General features: G+C 41.8%; 1 protein-coding gene across 3 annotated transcripts in view; it reads right to left on the bottom strand.

Annotated features, from left to right (window-relative positions):
* The window catches only part of LOC148534601 (neurexophilin-1-like), a 266,275-nt gene that overhangs the window by 127,408 nt on the left and 116,401 nt on the right, over window positions 1-22,466 (bottom strand). Inside the window, exon 1 of one of the 3 annotated variants that reach the window (XM_088466079.1) lies at window positions 17,216-17,287. The exons of 1 other annotated variant lie outside the window; for it this stretch is intronic. Coding sequence is in view for 1 of the 2 variants with exons in the window: in XM_088466073.1 (XP_088322199.1) it covers window positions 6,975-6,980 (6 nt within the window). In the remaining variant the exon portion in view is untranslated. Of the gene's footprint in view, window positions 1-6,974; window positions 7,053-17,215; window positions 17,288-22,466 lie in introns of those variants that run through there. One more of the 3 variants, XM_088466073.1, reaches the window with a different exon arrangement.

Genomic DNA, 22,466 nt, shown 5'->3' with positions numbered 1-22,466 from the left:
TTTTTATTTTTCTCTCGTCTTACTGTGCCCTCTATTTCTCTCCCCTGAGCTCTGTTCGTGATGCTCTGGTTGCTGTATATAATTCAGACAGACAGGATCCTGAGCTTTTGCCACTGACCTTAATCAGTTTACTCAACTCCCAAATTGTTGTGTCTACAGCAATGATCATTGAAAGAATGTGTCCACCCAGGCTGAGCGCCTCTATGAGACAGAAACAACGGTTGCCTATTGATTGCAAATATCACTTAACGTATTACTTGTTATGGCTAGTGTCACCATAGCATAATGACAATGCTAGATTATAACAAAGCTTGGCTATAGCTACTTCCTGCAGTCATGCTTTTACAAAACCACTAAAAAAACACAAATCATCAAACAGCTGGATCCTATGGAATTTTATTCCAAAACTTCTATTTACGTGAACATGGACTTTAACCTTTTTCTCCAATGTAATAGTTATGCCCAGGAGTGTAACAAGAAATGTGGGAGCCCCATATCAAGTTTGAAGGGTCACCAAGATATAATCTGCTGCATACTTACCTTCTCTCCTGGAACCTGCAGGAGGCTTCTGATTTTTCAAGTAGCCACCTGCACCCCCGTAATAGCAGGCACTTCTCCCGCATCCCGCCCATTTCCTAGTAAAGTGGTCAGGATAGGGAGAATCTTATTGGCAATCTGCAGTCTGTGAGGAGGGGTCGGGGCCTAATGACACGATTCTATGATAATTGCAACAGTTGGCTCCACCCCTATTCATAGCATTTTGATGCGATGGGGTGGGGCCTGATGACACAGATGTCCGCCCCCTTCACCATCCACCTGCATCTCCTCCCAGGAGTATAACAAGAAATGTGGGGGCCCCATATCCAGTTTGAAGAGTACCAAAGGTTTCTAGGGAGGAGCAACCTCCCATTTCCTCCCTTACTCTGATTTTCTTTCTTTGCCCTGTCACTCCACTTAGCCCTGCATTTCCTGCTCAGCAGAGCCATAACTAGACTTTTTGGTGCCCTGTGCCAGAAAGAGCATTGGCGCTCCCCTCATTTTTCAAAGGGACATGATGCACCCAAAAAAGAGGAATGGCCTCATGGGGAAGGGCCAGGGAAGAGATAGGGGAGGCCAGGAGATGCTGGGGATGAAATAAGAGGAAGCTACAAGTGAGAATGATAATAAACAGAAATTTGACAGGCCCAAACAGCACCCCTGATCTGTGGTGCCCTGTGTGATGGCACCAGCAGCACTACCCTAGCTATGGCCCTGCTGCTCAGTGAGGAAAGAAAAATCAAATCAGCAGAATTTACTTTTGAAGCCTTAAGGTGCCTACACACTTGGAGATATTTTAATCGATCTTGCCGATTCCGACGCATCGGAACGACAGATCCGGTAAAATATGCCCAAATTGTGAGTCCCCACTCACGATCACGATGTGATGCGCGTCCCTACTGGACACACATCGCATCGTCAGATCTACCGTGTTATAGGGCAGATCTGACCATCTGGAACACGATGCACTGAACAAAGTGAGGATGCACGACAGATCTTTTGTCACATTGGAACAAATCATGTGTAGGACTGCCGGGGAGCTGCCAGGGAGAGTCACAAGGGAAATCGCTCACGATGTCGGATTATGAGCGAATTGGTAAGTGTGTAGGCACCTTTAGCGAGCACACTATTCTGGGTATTCAAATGCCTTTCCAGCTTTGGCGGTCACACAGCAAGGAGCACAGTAAGTTACCTACTGACTGCACAGACTGAACTATTTTTCTTTTCTCAGTACTCAAAGGAAATGGCAGAGGGCAGCAGTGCCCAGAGTAGCATGAATGGCAGCCCTTTCAGCCATCGGGTCCAGTAGCATTTGATACCCTTGATGCTTGGTAGTTACCCCTATAGCTATATCTGCTCCTATAGTGAAAGCTACTTTGACGAATTGGCTATGTCGGTTAGTTTTTATGCTTACACTATCCAAAATTTACCAAACTAATCTAACTTTATCCAAAATAATATCAGATTTCTCTCTTTTTTACTCTTTTTCTCTCTAAGGAATAGATGTACTAAGCCTTGGAGAGAGATAAAGCGAGGAGAGATTTAGGGGTCTATGTACTAAGCCTTGGATGGAGATAAAGTATCAACCAATTAACTTCTGTCATTTTTTCAAACACAGTCTGTGACATGGTAGTTAGGAGCTGATTGGCTGGTACTTTATCTCTGTTCACTTTTTCTCCATCCAAGGCTTAGTACATAGACCCCAAAGTCCCAACCAATTACAGTAGCTCCTGTAATTTTTCAAACACACCCTGTAACGTGACAGTTAGGAGCTGATTGGTTGGTACTTTATCTCTTTCCAAGGCTTAGTACATTTCTGAAAGTGCAAAAGCGCAGTACAAATGCTGCTATATTATGTGTATGAACAAATGCCGCCGGTTTGAATCTCGATGGTGGAAGCCCGACACGGGACTTAAGTTAGGCATCGAAATACCAACGACTATCTTAATCCCGATGCCGGAATACAGACAGAGGCCAGCCCGAATTAGGTAAATCGGGGGCGCCTTAGCTGTTAGCCGTGCGGGAGGGGTTAGGTTTAGGCATTAGACACTAAGGGGGGTTAGGTTTTGGCACGCAGAAGGGAGATTTAGGTGTAGGCACTAACAGGGAGGGTTAGGGTTAGGCTGCAGGGTGGGGAGGGTTAGGGTTAGGCTACAAGAAGGGGGGGCTAGGGTTAGGGGGAGAGGGTAAGTATACTTACCCGACCCCTGTCGGGATACTGACCATCGGTATTTTGACAGGAGGCATCCCAACTGCTGGTATTACATACCCATTCCCTGCAAGAGTGCAAAATGTTGCCCTTACAATCTGAAGCAATTGGCAATGGGCAAAACCTTGGTGAATGTAGATTAGGTCCATGCTGCATCTATTTTGGCACCTACATGCAATAACAAGATTTCATTTTGCAGGAAGACATTATTTAAATGAGATAAAGGGGTGGAGCAAGAGCATTTAGTGGCAGCGGAGCTCCCTAATTTGCAGAGGGGTGAACAATCCTTTCCTGGGTGCCTAGTAAGTACATAAAAATAATTAGCAAAAATTATTATTATGAATCTGTAAACCTTATCTTTTATTTCATCTATGTAAATATTGGATTTGAAAATCTAAAATCTATAAAACCATATATAGAGAATTTGTAGTTTTACACGTCCATGTTTTAGAAACTATGAAAAGCTCTTTTAGCTGGGTTTGTGGCATGTTACAAGGTTAAGACCTTGGTGACTTTGGCTATTTTAGTGGATATATTATAACTTGAATCTCATCATGTGAAATTGTCTCACTAACAAGCAGAAATGCTTCTGCACATGCATAAGGTTCATTCATAGCTGATCTGTGTGTGCTAAAGAGCGCAAATTATTATTTTTACATCTTTTAGCTTCATATCTGCTTATGCTCCTTTCATGGTATTCTGCTGTATATATCATTGCCAAGCAACATAAGATTTTTGTGAAAGGGTAATTGATTGCTTTGTATGAGGAATGGATCATATTCATAAGCAATAAGGTATCAGTTTATGCCGCAAATTAGCAATTTGCAAAAAAATGCAACTGCAGACAAGTTATCTAAATGAACTGCAAGGGGAGGAAAACTTCAAGGGTTACATCTTGGCATCATTCAAATGAGGATATTGTAATAAAGTGTTGCAACAAATCAAAGCAAACTTACTGACTTTCTCGCTACCCCGTCCAGGAATGGGCAGCCAGATCAGTATATTGTTGGGTGTGCAGGGGGTGTGGCGTGGCATAGGGGGGCTGTTTGGGGAGCGTCGAGGGGCATGGTGTGGTATAGGGGGCAGTATGGGGTGTGTGATTGTGTGATCAAGTCATTGTAGCCACACACCCTGCTATACAATGCAGAGATTACCGCTATTGTAAAGCGGAAACATGGCTACGGTGACACAATTATTGCGAAACGCATCATTAGCTGCTCAGACTGCCCACTTTACTTGGAAAGCCTCTGGGAGACTTGAATGCTCTTCCGTGCGGCCAGGAGCAGCACCTTAGGCTGTTCTGCGAGAGTAGGCAAGTATGAATCAAAGTTGGTTGCACTCTGGGTGATGGACGTATAGAGCAATATGTAACAAAGCCACTGAAACTTTCACAGACTGCAAGAAGAGGTGTTGCTCATAGCAACCAATCAGAAGCTAACTACCATTTATCTATTACATTTTATTAAATGATAGCTCGAATGTGATTAGTTGCTTTGGGCTAAGCCATGAGTTTGATGAAACTCCCCTTTGATACCCTCACCAGCAGCTGCTATATGAGCGTGAACCACATTTTATTTCTAGGTTCAAATATAGATCGGCATTATGTCATCATTAATACATCCAAAATCAATCCCACAATGTGAGAAATATACGGTTTCTAACAAAAACATTATTTTCCTTAGCCTAATTCCAAACCTAAAGGTGCGTATCCCAATACACGACAGTGGAACGACTGTATGATTACAACATTGTAATCGTGCAGTCGTTCATCATCCTGTGCAGTGCGTAATGTGCCCACACTGAATGATATGTCATTCAGGGCAGGCACCCTCCCTCATTCCTGAACATGCACAACCTGTCGATATTGGCAGGTGATGACAAATGCCGACAATGATCAGCGGGAGCGCGCATTGCTGGTCGTTGCCGGCATAATTACTGCGAGATTAATGAACAATTGAACGATGTCGTAATCGTTCAATTGCTAATTTTTCTCATGTAGTAAATACGCGCCTTAAGGAGAAATTGTAAAAAAAAAATATTTGGAAATTACATGCATTCAGAACACACTTGGGGGCGGCATTAATATTGTTTCTCTCACCTTAACACATTTACAAACATTAAAGTTTAGTTCTAGGTACCTGTGCTTTTATTATAAATGCTGAATATCTATTACTACATGATATTGATAATGAAATTCAGTTTTTTTTCCCTAACTGTATTTTTTCAAACTAATTCAGTCGTTTCTATTTTCTCAGTTTGTTTTGCAAATTGAGGTGAAATTTTTCTATGAGGTAACTAACAGAATCTTAAACCTCTCACACCTGTTTATGTCCGCGTAGTAATTTTTACCTCAGGTTTGATATCAGAGTTTAAACCTCTACAAAGAATAAAAAAGAATAATTCAAACTAGAGTTAAGTAATAGCTGACCCCCATCCCCCCTACTCCCTAACCACCCTCACGTGCTGATTTTGTTTCCAAAACCATTGTTGTGTTCACCAAAAATTTATATTTGTTTCAGAATGATAAAAAATCCTAAAATAGTGGTATTTTTTATTAGTAGTATTATTCTTTTCTACATTGATATTTATATCATTTACATTAATTAGCTTTCATTTACAGTCTGTTTTATAATAACCATTTCAAAATTAGCAAAATTTTTAGCTGAAGCAAAGTGGATAGCTGACAATGTTACCTATACCTATTCATTTGTGTAAATGTTGGAGGAAAAATTAGCTTGTTCTCTCCATTAATACATTGACCTACATAGTATTACTTTTCTATCTTGCCTATAGACAAGCGGGGAACAAACTTTTCTTGTCCAACCCCCCTGCCCCCGGTAACATCTTCCCTCCTGCCCACTACCGCTGGCCGCCATATAGCAGTGCAGTAGAGCACCGGTATATGGCACATCAGTCAGGGAGAGGAGGAAATATAGTAGACTCATTAAAAAGAAAGGAAACCAAATGGATCTATTCCTTAAAAACTTTGCAACCTCTAGGAATAAATGTAGATATAGAACTAAATGTATTCTTGTAGAACACCTTTTACAAAATCTCTTTTTTATATATAAATTCTATGTGGGATTATTCTCTACTTTTACATTTCTGTTATTTTTATTCTTATTTATCTTTCTCTTAACATATATATTTTTTATATTTTATTTTTTCTTCCACTAAACCAAATTGTTTAAAATTGGCCCATGAGTTTACCACTCTTTTCAGCCATTTTTTATGACCACTTCCAGTGTTTTAAAAAAATTTCAATAAAGTTTTCCTTATATAAGGGAAGATCTCCTAAGATACAAACTATCCTTGACAAAGTACCTAGGCAGGTACAAAACGCGTTGGACCCATAACAAGAGTGGAGGAAGAAAGGGAGCCACCAGCGGACCAAGCCATCACGATCCCCACAGACCCTCTGACGTCACTTTTGGCCGCCACGTTCAGCCGCCGCCACTCCACTAACTTATTGTGGATTTCCCGTGCATAATAGACACAGTGAGGACGCACTGCCAGCACTGGGAACCGAAGACTCAGGTAGGGACAGTTAGGTTTCTAGCTCTGGACATAATACCATTGTACGTTGACCCAGACCTGCCTTACATGTACTTTAAAAGAGCTTAAACATTATCTATGGTTTTAGTGGCACATACGTTTTTTTCTGTTTATTCTGTTTTCATTTTAATTATTTCATTTTATTTTATTAGTTTTTTTTCTTATCTTATTACTGTTTTATTTTTATTTTTGCATATCGACTTTTCATTTTTAATCCCTAATATTAGTGCTCATTTCTTCTTCTTTAAACATCAGTCAGGGAGAGCAGAGACTGCTGCATCTCTGTGACAGCAGCCTCCCTCCCCAGCCCAGCACAGCAGCGATGGGCAGGAAGGAAGTCCTACTGGGCTAGCAGCATTGTTAAAAGGGACCCTATTAAGACAAAATTGTATGCAATGCCATAAAGCAGTATATACCACCAATGGAGGTGTGGCTTATTTATTTATTAGCACAATCTTCTTTCCTCCTGTAGCACTAGCAACACCATCACAACCCTATAGCAGCATATACACCTGCACTGCCACTGTACTAACTCAATTTGGCTCCCACTACTGGAGGGTCAGTAGCGGTGCCATCAAACAGATCATTTTGATCAACTGTGCTCCACTCCCACTAGTGCAGGACAGGCACAGCAGGGAGTAGGAGTCAGACCTGGACCATGTGTAAACCATACCTGCATGAGGAGGAGTTGGGTTCACGCATGTATCCCAGCAGCCAATAGAGGGATCCGCACAGTGGCGTAGAAAGGAGCAGGGAATGGAGTACGGACAGCATCTGAGGATGGCATTTGAAATCTCCTGTGTTACCAATTTAATGAATGAGGCAACTACTTAAATTAATATTTTAACCTACTTTTAAGGATAAAAAATAAGCCCTTAAGCAACTTATGTTAGCAACATAGAAATATAGAATTTGACGTCAGATAAGAACCACTTGGGCCATCTAGTCTGCCCTTGTTTTTACCTTTTGGTAACCTCAACCCTATTTGATCCTTAGTCCTTTGTAAGGATAGTAGGTGGACATTGGGACTGTTTATTTAACTGCTAAGTTAGACATATCGAATACATTATATAAGATACAACTTGTAAATACAGTGTATAGGATAAGTAAATGTCACGCAAAAAAGCTGCAGAAAACCCAACACTTACAATATCAAAATGAAGATATTCTGTACTGTGCAGAGCAGAGGACCCGTGCAGCTGTCTCTGTCTCCCACTGCCCTCAGACCCTTATAGGAATCATCACAATTGCATTGAACTAGTATGATTAATCCATTCGCCCTGCACAAGGAGCATCATACAAAACATTTAGGTAATGCCCTGATTCACCGATCATGAGAATCACATGTGTCTGTAAGTCTTGTTTAAATGTAGAGACCAGCCATATGGGGAAGACCATGACATGAGTTACTAGCTCTCGTATGTTTTACAGTATGTAGAAACAGCATTCACTGTTTCAACAGAGTACGCTATAGTATCAAATGGTTTTTCATATATTGCTAAACCTGAGTGCAGAACACCAATTTATTATTTGCCAGGACTCCCCTCTCACCCCAGCCGCAGACATCTGCTTTCCGTGTCTTCTGTATAGTGTACCGCTCTGGTGTTGTGGGCAGTGGGAGCCATTAGCAGGTAAGTGGACATGCCAGCGGCAGGCATCCTAGGTCCCACTTCACCTGATGGACTAGGTACTCACCACTGGTGTAACTACTGTAGGTGCAGAGGTGCAGCTGCTATGGGGTCCGGGTCACCTCCGGGGTCCGGCCGCCCCCATGCACCTATGCTGCTAGGCAAGCCGTGGTTGTGTCCTCCTTCAGAACTGTGTGCTGCGCAGGGCAGGCACAGCTCCGCCTCCTTCTCTACTCACTGACTGATACTGGGAGGAGGCGTGGCCATTATCCGGAGATGTCCCAGTAGGCTCAGCACGTCCACGCCTTCTCCCTGCATCAGTCAGTGAGGACTGAGGCGAGATGGAGCTGACTGGGGTGTATATTTACTAAAGTGAGAGTTTTTAGAAGTGGAGATATTGCCCACAGCAACCAATCAGATGCCAGCTATTATCTTCTGGAAGGTGCTAGTTAAATGTTAAGTAGAATCTGATTATTTGCTGTGGGCAACATCTCCACTTCTAAAAACTCTCACTTTAGTAAATATACCCCTGGAAGAGGAGATGAGCCTGCCCTGCGCAGCACACACTGGAGGAAGACAACCACGGAGCAGAGGTAAGTCAAGGAGGGGGAGGGGTGGAGCTGCGATGGGGGGGACCTAGGGGGGCCCATGAAAATTTTGTTATGGGGCCCCTCTAGGTCTAGTTACGCCCCTGGTACTCACCATAGCTAATCATTATATAGATATGTGATCACAACCTTATTGTACCCTAGATTTCATCCATTAGTTAGGTTATGCATAATATATTCCATGGGAGTCTCTGCAAAGTCCAACACATTGCGCAGAGAAGCGCTGCATAGCGTGATACGTTACGAGCAGAACATGATAGGGTGTAAAGTTGTATACTTGACGTCAAAGAAGAAAAAAAATTATCTCTGATTAATTGCCTGATTGCAAAAGACCTCCACTGAGGACCTTCCTTTAATACAACACCCTACCAAAGCCTGTAAATGAACTCAGCAAAAGAGGCACAGAATGAAATGTCAGAGTGAATTAACAAGGCTATAAATAGACAGAGATACATTCTACCGTGGTATGACAGATCCATCTTACAAATACAAAATAATCGCCCTTATTAGGTATGTAATTAGAAAGCTTTGTTTTCCAGAGCTTGGACCCGATAGGCAATGCCATCAATAGATGGCGTTGCCTAACAGAAGCCTTTGGGCTTCTTATTGCAGACTTCCCGAGAGGAATCCAATAGGATACCCCCCAGGGTCCACCGCGACTCGTGTATGTGCTGGCCAACGGCCGCTCATGTTCAGGGCTCCCAGGTCATAAACCTAGAAGTTTCCACATGGCATAAGACGAATCTTGTCAGGAGAGCTGTCCTTCGCTTAAATGTACATACATACGGTGTTAGTAATTGCCGCTATGCATGCGATCAGTGGCGGGATGCAACGTATTCAGAATGTGATTCTTGATGCATCCCGTCCTAAATGTGTTTTTTTTTACAGCAATTTTATAGCTTTTGTAAAAGAACTATCATATTCATGTCAATGATCTGCTTATTCCTTGATGTTATAGTTGTCAGTATTGTAATCATACAGAAAGTCTTATTTGGTAAAGAAGTGGTTAAGTTCTCCCTCTCAGTACCAGGTTCCCCTTTGTGAGAATGTTCCAGGGTAAAATAGAAAATCTGCCATTCCATAGGTACATCAGGTCCTCATTAAGAGCTGCAGAGGAAAGCCCAGCGGGGCAGGTCTGGGGAAAGTTAATTAGCACTTCTAAGAAGTGTTCCCTATCCCTCCCTTTCTCACTTCCTACATTACTGTAGCTCTCTCCACCAACCACCATTCTTTTTTCTTTCCAATTTTTCCAATATATCACAATTATTACAGTATTCTATACATTATTCTAGTATTACAGACATAATTCTATGTTAAGAATGTAAACAAGTTATTTTTGATTGCAAGAAGAAACTCAACAATGCTCACAGGTTTTTTATACAAAACAAGCAAATAACTACTAATCTGATTAGGGAGCTCAAAGCTCTGATTAGGGAGCTTAAAGCCTCTACTGAGAAGCCAACAACTGACACCTCCTGTGTCCTGTCTCACTGTACAGCCCCTGTCCCTTCTTTACTGTGCAACTGCAGCGCAGATTATAAAATCTGTGTAACTCAAAAAAACAGCCTAAAAATGTAGCCGTGTAAAGGAGCAGGCTGGATGTAGGGAGGGGGCAGCCTCTCGTCATGAGTATGTCATTGCTGGTGGTCTATAATTAAAGAATGACTCTCAGCACATGACTACACTAAGGGACATATTCAAATGGGGGCGAGAAAAGCAAAAATCCTGCACCTGCAAGGTTTTTTCTGCAGGCGTGAGTAAGTAGTGTGTGTTAGTGTTTGTATGTGTGTGTGAGTGAGCCCCGGTGTGTGTGTGTCCTCCCTGTAACAGGTGCTGGGAGAATTACATCTCCCAGCAGCCTTTGCTCCTCCCACCAGCCCCGCCCCAGTGATAAGATGGAGGGGAGGCCACCGGGAGCCGCGGAGACCCCAGGGCAGGTAAGTGTATTATTTTTTTTTTCAGAGCTGATAACCCAGCAACCACTGTTTTCAACTTGATTACCATGGATATCGGGAACGCGCATACCCGCGGTATTCCACAATTGTGCGTAAGGTTTTTTACCTTGCTAAACCTTACACCCAATTGGATATGCCCCTAAACATCCAATACATGAGCATAGCGCAGCTAGGTAAAGACTTGAACAATGCGACGGACATTCCAATTTCATCAAAGAACACATGATATCTTGTGTACACACTATGCACTAAGTGCACTTTTTTGCTGTTACACTGGTGGTATGTAATAATAAAGCACATTTCTCTATCGCTGAGCTGGTGAGTGTCCTCTAATTTTTTATTTTTTATATACATATATATATATATATATATATATATAATTATATATACGCACATATATATATATATATATATATATATACACACACACACATAGTACTGCTTGTGACTATTTTTTGTTCCTCGAGTGCCGCACCTACATGTTTACTATATAAACAGTATATATATATATTATATATATATAATGTTTATATATAATGATAAATTTAGAAAGGGTGCCTGCTTTTTCTCTATACCTCCATCCATCTTCTCTCGTCTACTATTTCATCGTCTCTCTGAGCTTGTTCCTTTATCTTATTTCTCCAATCTCTGCCAGCTTGCACTCCTATCTCTTTCCTTTGACTATTACATGCTTGCAGCTACTAGATTAGAGGTATATCTATAATGGGTGCAGGGTGCAGAGCCGTAACTACACTTTTTGGTGCCCTGTGCCGGAAAGAGCATTGGCGCCCCCTTCATTTTTCAAAGGGACATAATGCAACCCAAAAAGGGCCATGGCTTCATGGGGAAGAGCCAGGGAAGAGCTAGGAGAGGCCAGGAGATACTGGGGATGAAATAACAGGAAGCTACAAGCAAGAATGATAATAAACAGAAATTTGACAGGCCCAAACAGCGCCCCCTGACCTGTGGTGCCCTGTGTGATGGCACCAGCCGCACTACCCTAGCTACAGCCCTGTCAGGGTGTGCAGGGCACGCGGGCCCTTCAGCGAAGGGGGGGCACTGCACCGCATTCTTGCACCCAGTACAGTGTCTAACCAAGATACTGGTGATGTCTATGGAAATACGGTGCCAGCAGAGGTAATAGCAAATGCTTTGGCATCAGTGTGCAGGCGCTATCGTTTTGTACAGGAGCCAAATTGTAAGTGGGTAGCCTGCGGAAATAAAATGCACACGGCCCCACTCATTTGTAAAAATGCCCCTGCATTCGGCAATGTCACAATGTTAATGCATAGTGTCAATAATGAGTTACACTTTTGCATTGTATTGCTATACTGCAGTGAAGATTCTGGCACCATTTGCAGGTTTATTAAATTAATAGACTTCTATATAGTTACTATTACTAATAGCTGCTACTGTTTGCCAACCAAATTATCCCTTGTTGTCTCCTTGAGCCTATTTACTCTTAAGGTGCCTATCCATTAGGCGACCTGAAAGTCTGAACGTCTAGCGTTCAGACCTTCAGATCGCCGAGGGGCGGTGCCCGAATCGAACGACGTTCACTGAACGTCATTCAGTGCAGGAGCCCGATCTCCTATCTCTAAACATGCCGAACCTGACAAGCGTTGTCAGGTTGACGGGCATGTTCAGTAGATAGTTGGGGACGGCAAGGACCCAATGCGTGCCGGCTATCCATTACCTCCTGGTTTTGGTCGGATTGTTCACAAAGTCGGATAATGGATAGGCCTTTTACTGTGTGAGATAATATATTAATATTAGCCATATATTGTTCACCACCGACTTCTATAAATAAGTACAGGAAAGAGTGTGAAGTCCGTATTACAGAGAATTCTGAAGACTAGCATAATCCTTCTCGTTAGTCATTGTATCTCTGATTTAATCTGTCTTTTTCTCCTTATCTCTACATTACCAATAACCTACTCAACCCTTCATCAACAATATGTTGGTAACACATTCCTATGGTGTCCCACTGAGGACAGCATCACTCCTTTCCTTTGAAATATTAGTTGTGATGACTTAATCATTCTTAGGCATCATGTGGAGTTATTTTCTCTCATTTAATTGATGTTCAACCTTCTCACGGCTGGAGACACAGACCCCCTATACCTGATTATGGATGGAATTAGAAAGTTCATCACCGCCCCCTGCCTCTAACAGCATAAACCAGCTATGAGCTTACAATGCCTCAAGTCCTCATACTAGGAAACACTCATCTCTTTGTTTGTCTGAACATGCAGTGATGGCAGTATTCAGAATTATAAGATCATAACACTGGTGTTTTGATATGTGATCCTATCAATATACCCTGGTGTGTTGTTTTTCAGCGGAGAACACAAGTGTATAAAGTAGTTTGACACAGTCAGCCACAGAGAGCTGTGGGAAAGGTTATTTAAAGCACATGATATAATAGGATGAATCAATTTATTTGATGCTATTTTTCTAAATGACATGCATTTGAAATAAAGCACCAGGCCTGAGCTCGTATAAACCTCTGCAACTCAGAGATTTGCATTCGGAATATGAAAGTTGACAAAGAAATGTGTTTCATCTCATGCAGATGCCAACATATAGAGAAGTAAATCACTTGCCCAATATGAAGCAATATTGCAGCACCCTTGATTAACTGCACCCTTGTGCTTTATAAACTGGGAAGCTCACAACACTCATGGCATCAATGCATCCAGCATAGACTTTGTCGATGGCCCTATATTATTTTTTTTATTATTTATTAATTCATTGAAACATTTTCTTCTCTTCAGTTTTGTATTGTTTTTCAAACACATTTCATAGAAATCCAATCTAAAAAGTAAAAGTGAAGAGATGTATGTCGGTGCACTTTTGATTACGGTCTTGCATGTTAGTAGTAGTATTTTAGATTGTATTCAGTAAAATAAAGCAGCTAATGTAGGGACTGCAGGCCTGATTCAGAGTTGGGAATACAGTAAAAAAGAGCAAGTAACTGTGTATCTTGGTAAAACCATGTTGCACGGCAGGTGGGGCAGATGTGAAATGTGTGGAAAAATTTAAGGCCCCCATACACAGAGCGATATAGCGGCCAATCCGACAGAATGGAACGATATCACAGCTATATTGTTCTGTGTATGGGCATGATATCGTCTACTGTGCGCTCCCGTGGGGTCGTCCGTCGCTCCTCCAGATCTTTCTGCATGCACAAGAGATCTGGAGAAGCGATGAACAATCCAATGCAGGTCTATGGGGGTGGGGGGGGGCATGGAATATCGGTCCATGTGTGGGGACCGGCCGATATGTTGGGTGTTGGATCGTGGACCGCATCACTGGGTACACATTGTACTGTGTGTACCCAGCTTTAAATTTGGGGGGGTGTCCAGCGGCGCCGAGAGGAGGGGGAGAGCAGGTACTATTTACCTGGGCCTGGGCTTCCTGAGGGGCCCGGCGGAGGTTCAGGTCCGGCTCCCCCCCCCCCTCAATTCTCTCTCCCTCCAGAGTAGTCACCTATACCTGTCGGGGGGGGTGATCACACTGATCGCGCCCCCCCTGGTTTTACGCCGAGCTGAGGGGCTCGCAACGCCCCCTCCCCAGTTTGTAAAAGTGTGTTGTTGGGGGGGGTTTCTGCTCAAGGGGGCGTGGCCCCCCGCTATTATGTCATGTCCCCTCTTGACCTGGGCCCGGCAGGGCTCTCTATGGTCCCTGGGGGTGTCCAAACTGAAATTTAACTTGCAGTTTAAAAATAAAGCTGTCCAGCAATTGTGGGCTAATTGCAAAAGCAGCCAATATTTAGCCTGCATGCAAAAAATATAAATGTATTTGCACCCCTTACATTGAAAAATGTAACACTATTCCCAAGTCTGAATCAGACTCTGAGAGCAGAGCAGCAGTAGAATGAGGAAAAGCAGCCAATGTTTTCAATATTTACGTACTATAGTCAAGGTTGATGCAAAGTTATTTAAATGCCATAGGCAAGCAACACAGTGCCACTCCTGCGCCCTCTAGCCAACCCCTCACATACAAACTTGACATCCTAAAATATTGGTAGATTTATTTTTAGATTTATTACAACATAAATGATAAAAAATAACACTAAAACAATAATAGCAATAACATTAACAACTTTGTGACCATTACACAATACCGAGAGCATTTTCGTGACTGCCATACAATACTGAGAGTATTTTTGTGATCGACATACAATGGATACTGAGAGAATTTTTGTGACCTCCATACAAAAGATACTGAGAGCATTTTTACAACTGCCATACAATACTGAGAACATTTTTGTAACTGCCATACAATTGATACTGAGGACATTTTTGTGACTGGCATACAATGCCAAGAGCATTTTTGTGACTGCTATACAATAAACACTGTAAACATTTTTGTGACCGCCATAGAATAGATAGTGAGAGCATTTTTGTGACCGACATTCATAGGCACTGAGGGCATTTTTCCAACTGCCGTAAAGTACCCAAAGCATTTTTGGCACCGCCATACAATAGATACTGCAAACATTTTTGTGGCTGCTATGCAATTTCTAGAGTGTTATTCTGACCGCCATGCAATGCCAAGTGCATTTTTGAGACTGCCAATAAATACATGAAACCATGCCTCTTATATATATTACATTAACCCCTTCATCCTCATAATAAAACCGACATAGCTTACCCCTTATAGTTTTTAATTTCCTGAACAGTGACAATCACACAGGGGTAGTGAAGGCAGTGGCTGGTGAGATCTGCGGCAATCACCAATATCATGTATTTGAAGGATGTCATTTATGTTGTAGGCAGACCTAGTGGTGCCCCCCAGGAGCCGGCGGCCTAGGCAACTGCCTACTGTTAGTGCTGACCCTGACTGTAGTAGAAGGGAAAGTATGGTTAGGAAGAAGACCAGTAAGGAGGAAATTGCAGTAGTCAATGTGGGAATTAGTGCATGAATTAAAGTATTTGGAGAGCCTTGTGTAAATTATGTGTATACTGTATACCAGAATCGTTTTTTGGATGTATGTATAGATGTCCTTATACACCTATCCTTTTTGTTTCATATGGTGCAAGACACCTGGCGCAACTTACATGCTCCCCCATGGGTAATGATTCCTGGACTTGTATATATTTTACTAGCATCACCATATTACGCAGAGCTATATGTATAGAGAATATTTGTTCTTTGCATCAGTGACTGTACCACTGAAGTTCACAGTCTAATTCATTAGCACACACACTCATATACACACACACTCATTGGTCCATTTTAGTAAACGCCAATTCACCTGTAAGCATGTTTCTGGAGTGTGAAAGGAAACAATCATGACATCAGAAGGGGCATCGGAGAGTAAGCCCTTACCACCTCCTACTCTTCAGACATCTCTGATCTCCTCTCAAGACATTCACTATCTTCAATCTCCCTCTTACTGTTGGAAGTGCCCCTGTTGTTATGGCTGGTTTTCTTTGGGGGTGGAAGCACCCCCATTCTTGCAATTGTAATTCTGCTAGGGAATAGAGAATTGGGCTAGTTGGCACCGTGACAAATGGACCCCATGCTTCTTCCTGTTATAATATCATCTGGTCAGCACAGCATAGATGGTCAAAAAAAAGTTTAAAAAAAAATAGGGACACCCCAAAAAATGATTTTAATTTTGCGGTAAAAAAAATAAAATGGGGAACAGTGTTTAAAAATAGCAAAATAGGTTCAGGGGTATTCTGCGGCAGGTGTTTTCTAAAATAGGCTATTAGCGGCAGGTGCAGTTTGGCAGAATTTTTAAAAAATTAGTTTAGGGACTTAAAAATATGCTAGTACCCATTTTCATGTACCCCAAATTTGATGGGAACACTTTTAAAAACGAAAAAAAAAACCCAAGTGCTCTTCTGCAACACCTCTTCAATGGAAAAAAACACCTGCCGCGGCTATTTAAAAATGCAGAACACATTCTGCAGGGCTAAACGGGGGTACCCACAGTGATCCCTCATGTCTGGACATCATTAGGGGAGTCCCAGGATGAATTCCCAAAAATTCCCCTATTTTTCCCGATACTTAACTTTCCGCAGGCTCCTGTTTGTCGCCGGCTCCAAATTGAATACCGGGATAAAGCGGGCACGCACCCGATACTTTATCCCCAGAAAAGCTCAGATGTGGAGCGAAAAGTCCAGTATGGACTTTTCACTCCCTAACTGAATACGGGCCATAGAAGCACAATTCACTTCATTTAATTTTTTTTCTGAATTTCTCATTAAGAAAGTTTTGGCTCAGGGGTGCCATGGAAAAAAAATCTGATACTCCAGGGAGCCGTGAGTCAAAAAAGTTTTGGAACCACTGCCCTAATGTAATGGCGCAGCTGTGCAACATTGCATTTTTTAAAATGGTATGTTACATTCAATAGTACTAAACCAAAATCTAAATTCCTAATTCCTACCTTACATGCCCTTTATAATTACACAGGAGCAAAATCCATGCCTCACATCTCCTGTTACTAAAATGTCTACAGCTATGTTATCTTTAAATTATTCATTCACTCCATCTCCGCTAACCTCTCTCCCAGCATTACTGTGTTACAAAATATATAAAATCTTATACATCTGCAAATAATACTGTTACTTGTCTATCTCCTTGTATTGGAAATAAATTACTATTTGCTTATTATGGGAGTTTATTCCTTGATTGGACTGTAACAAAAATGCTTTTTGTATTATGTTAAAATGTAACATTTAACCCAACAAACGTTCACTGACTCACTGGTTGAGGTGGAGCAAATGCTCTGATTCACTGCTGATGAGGAACATCTAGTATAGAGGGACAGTGTTAGTGTATGAGGCTAAGCAAACTCCTGCAGTGATCTGTACTGCCATCTAACATTAGCCACAAATTCAGAAGCTCATTAGAGCTTATTAAGAAGCAAAGCACCTGATGGGGCTCATTAACTTATGGTAACCAAACTCCTGCAGGTGCCTGTATGATAGTGCAGTCATGCCTCAATGCTCATTAACGCACAGTGCATGTTCATCAGTAATAGAAGTGTTTCCTAGGGGTGAACAGTTGTTAATGCAATTAAGAACCTCACCCCGGAATATACATGTATTCTTCCTGAGGACTCCATAATGAGCACAGCAGACACTTTTTCAGTGACCAGTCCTCTACTGATCACAGTGAGAGGGGAAGGAAGGCATTGTCGGAAATCTGTGATCAATATTTGAACAAAGACACATCAGACAGTGATTTTCTGGCTCTATGCATCTGTGGCCATGATTAGTAATCTTTATGCTTGTTAATGTAGAAGGATCTCCTAAGACAACCCTGGTCACCCAGAGAGGTGATGGACCGATATTACTTGCTAGAAAGCAACAAAGCTCTGGATGTTAACTTAGGGCCTGATTCAGCCTTGCATATATGTGCAATGCTGAATGCAGATTCCTCAATTATCGCGAATCTGCGCATGGGCAGTACCCATTCTACGAATGTGCAGAACGGGTCCTGCATGATAGCATGCAGACCCTTCTATGTCTCTGCCTAACTGACAGGCAGAGGCATATAAGAGGCGGTGTGGAAGCGGGGACTGCATCTCCTGCACCCAAAAGAGTCTGGCAACCTCCCTCCAGGCCAAGCAGAGGAGCAATGGGCGAAAGCCATCATTAATGTGATTCATAACATCATGCTCCTCCTACTGCGAATAGCTACTTCACTCTTTGCCTTTGGGGTGTGATGATGTGGTTTGCATTATTGCACTATGGTGGTAAAGTGGGGTGTTACATCCCTCCTGCAGACCCCCTGTATTGTTTAACTAAGAAAAATATGTTAGTTAAAATTAATTGTCAATTAAATTAAATTTTAAAAAAGTAAATAAAAGGAACATAAAACATATTTAGGACTTAATTGTAATGATTTTGTCCAGGAGTGAGCAAAATGCAGAATGCTACCAATCTCTGCCCTTCCTGCCCCAAACATCCATTCATTGTCTGCGTACCAGAGGCAGGTGCGAGTGGCACACATTCACCGATAGCATAGGAGCCGACTATTAAAAATGATTTGGTTCCTCGTGCTACACCTCCCATCCTCCCTCTCCCAGTATGACTGGAAAATGTCATGCATACAGTAGACAGTAGCACAAATATTGGTGTTATCCAGGCTACAGAAGCACCCACAGGGCTGACTATTATGATAGTAGTTATGAAGTGAACAGGTCAAACTTCTACCCACAATCAGGATGGTGGGCACTGTCCTGCCTAACCTGGGGCAGTTAGGGGCTATGTTCTAAAGTGATGGACAATGACTCTGATGTGACACTTTGCTGTACCCATACCCATAATAATTAATGTTTCCAGGTAATGTTATTAGTTTTATGTGAAGCAATCCCCAAAATCAGAGTCCTTACAGTCCAATGGCATCATTTGCAGCTCATCAAGAAGCTGAGTCATTTGTATAAACAAATATTGGACAAGAGTATTAGATCAAGAGATATAAAGTGAACAGTAATAACACAATCATCTTTTTTTATGACTAATCTTGTTACATCTAATAGAGCAAGCACATTATACAAAGAAAACTGACCAACATATAAATGATGCCCATCAATTATCCAGAAGCACTGACATGTGCCAAGGTGGTATGAGAACACATAATTATAAACTAAATTATTTATAGGAAATCTGCAATGTACAAATTAATAATATTATAATAGGCTCACATGAAATTGAAGGACATTGTGTAGGAGATGCCACAGAATATCACAGAGTCATAAATTGTAAAGCTCCGTAACACAGTAAAAGCTATTTTGTACTCTACCTGTACCAGTATAGTGTAGAACTGAGGGCCTGATTCAACAAGGGACGCAAGGGAGAGGACGCATGCAGTTGGATGATGTTTTCGCACTGTGCATGTGTATGCATCTCACTGCACTTACACGAACTAGCCAGTGCGATCAGGTAAGGGTACGCAGACTATACGCAGTGTGTACGCAGACCCTTCCGATATTGACAGGAAGTGTCATTTGTGGGTGGTGACGCAGGCATGCTTGTGCGTTGGGACGCAGTTATAGGGGCATGCATAATTAAAGCAGTGAGGTGGCATACGCAGCCAGACGACTCGATGCACGCAGGAGTGGCCAAAATCCTATGCCAGGTCAGGTCATCCTCTGTTGTGCATCTGGGTCTGATGGTTCTCGATATTATCGATGTTTGCGCCATCTTGCGTGCAGATTGAGCATTGAGTATTGGGAGATGGGTGGCACTATGTATTGCTGGGCATCTGCATCCTCTGCTGCGGTTGCCTTGCGTATGCATTGATTAGCATATACACGCCGCGGCCGGGTGCTGAATCAGGCCCTGAGTTAGCTGCTTGTCTGTTTCTTATGAAGGGTTTTGCTGCAGATTGATTGATAGATTTTTCAAAGACTATTATTCAATTGCATGCATATTATTTCTGATTTAAATGGGATTCTATACATATCTAGTCAACACCCAGCGCATATACAGTATACCATGCTCCTATAATTATAAGTTATATGCTGTCATTTAAGACAAATGTTTGTAATACTAACTGTGATAGTAGAATTCCCAGATTTAATGGCAAAAATAATGTATGCTATCCCCATCCATATCAGGGAGTTGTCATAAGGTATATAATTTGAATAGACAGCACAGCTGACATAGTGGTTAGCATTGCTCCCTCACTTGCCTGATGTTATGACTTAAATTCCTGACCAAGGCACTATTGTGTGCAGGTTTCCTACAGGTGCTCCGCTTCCCTCCCACACTGCAAAAACATACTGGTAGGTTAATTGGCATTGGCCAAAAAAAATAATCCTGTTGTGTATGTGTGTCCATGTAATAGGCAATATAGATTGTAAGCTTCAATGAGTTAGGGACTGATGTGAATGACTGAACTATTCTCTGTAAAGAGCTGCATAATATGTGTGCACTCAATGCTGTAACAAGGTTGAGTAGCGCCCTCTGCCGGCTACGCCCCCTAGGTGCATGACGTCCTCAGTATGATCCGGGGACTTGTATATGCTGCAGTCTGCATGTCTGGAGCAACCAAAGGGCACACCAGTCAGGACTGCAGCAGTGATTCTGGCTGCAGGATGCTGTTCCAGGAACCCTGCTAGTAAGATACAGGAGCTTTGGGGCAGTGATGGTGCCGCCCACTGAGCTCTGAACTCTTTGTGACGGAACCGCTAGCACACCCCTAATTAAGGCCCTGTGCGCACTATATAAAGAGCTGTTAATAGATAAATAGACATTTGAAAGAAAAGGTTTTGGCTATTCTCATATACTGTATGTCGTGCAGTCAGCTGCACTTTTGTCTGAGTGACGATACAAACTGATGGTAAAAGATAATGTGTAATATGTGTTTTTCTTACTTTTCTGTAACTTTCACATTACTGTATGTCTGCTATACTTCGCCCCTCATTTAGACTAGAGGTCGTAATGTCACGACTCACAACTAATCTTTATTTAATAAAGTGTTTTTGAGAATGTTGAGCAATGTGCAGCAAATCATACACATTTTCATAATGACAAGCAGCACACTCTGCTGGAAATGAGACATAGCCAAAGTCTTCCATACAGTCATAAAACCAGACATCGCAGCTACTAGCAAGGTCTTATAGCAGCACATAAGTATGTTCCCATTTTGGAGTTAATAAAAATGCTTTTTCCTTTCTGGTAAAAATATAAATGATTTATAAATAATAGTTTATCAAATATCTCTAGTGAGCAGTACTGTAGTGTAGCCAAACAATAAAGACATACTAAATACCAGCCACTATCATTGTCTCCTTATAATATTCCTGTACAAAATGTAATTTTCATTTCCAATTTTCTGACAAAGAGTCGCAGGAGATCATTTGCGTTATTGCATGGGGCCAAAAATGATGTAGCGCTGTCCTTGTGCCACCACCTGATGCTTCATCTATCAAAATCAGCAATGTATCTAATTAATTATCTATTATTCTCTACTGCCTCCGCAAAGATCTAACTGTTTGCTCCTCATACATACAGTATTCTTTCATTAACCATTCACTTATGGAACAAATGGAGTTGCATGTTTTCTTCTGTCTGAAGATTTGTGCGATACATTCCGCGGATGTCAGGGTAGGAAAACATTGCTTATTTTTGCTTGAGTCCCATAGAGGTATTTTACCTACTGGAATACCTGGAAATACCCGAAGCGCACATCCGTCAGTGCCTCCAGCTAATTCATTTTAAATAGAGAGTTAACACCTACTGCATATCCACTTTAAAAGTGGACATTATAATTTTGTATTTATTTATATAAACTTTGGCCAATTTAGATGTATCCAACAAAGTTTCAGTCTGGTAGAAGATTATGATGTTTGATCAAGGTTTTGAAGAAGAGATATAAAGAGCCAACAAGTGTCCTTTCCATCTAGTTAAAGTAGCATATCAAACAAGAAATCTGGATTTACAAAATATTCTGTTGTAATAGATGAGTAATAAATTCAGATAATCAGTCAGTAGGGAATGTCTGATCATTATTGGTAAACCAACAACGAAAGTATTGGATCCAAGAACTGTGGATTATGACCTATAGGCAAGCAGTTAGCAAGCTACACTGCCAGTTTATAGATTATCCCCAACAGGAAAATGATGCTTTCAGATGAGGACAGATGCCCTCAACCACTACTGACCTCTATAGGTTGGAGGCTGGCATAGCAGGCAAGATCTGGAATTCAAGGTCCTACTATCACTACAATTGGGAATAATATGTCCAGTGGTGGGAGGTGAGCCTGAACTATCCGCTAGGAACAAAGTGGAATCAATTTATGTGTCTGTGACAACTGCATCCTGTTTTACAGTAATTGCTTTCTTTTTTTCAACATGCATGATAATTTCAAGGTGTTGGTCACTAGAAAAATGGGAGTTATAATTTGGTTATTACATAAAGTAAGACTAACGACCCCATTTATGAATGAGACATAACCACTTTGAAAGGGGTTATATCATCCTTTCAATATTTAACAAACAGCTGT

This window comes from Taudactylus pleione, unplaced genomic scaffold, assembly GCF_031769625.1.
Source record: "Taudactylus pleione unplaced genomic scaffold, aTauple2 ptg000065l, whole genome shotgun sequence".
Classification (NCBI taxonomy): Eukaryota; Metazoa; Chordata; class Amphibia; order Anura; family Myobatrachidae; genus Taudactylus; species Taudactylus pleione.
The sequence above is the reverse complement of the archived record's forward strand: the minus strand, read 5'-3'. Positions and strand labels throughout refer to the sequence as shown.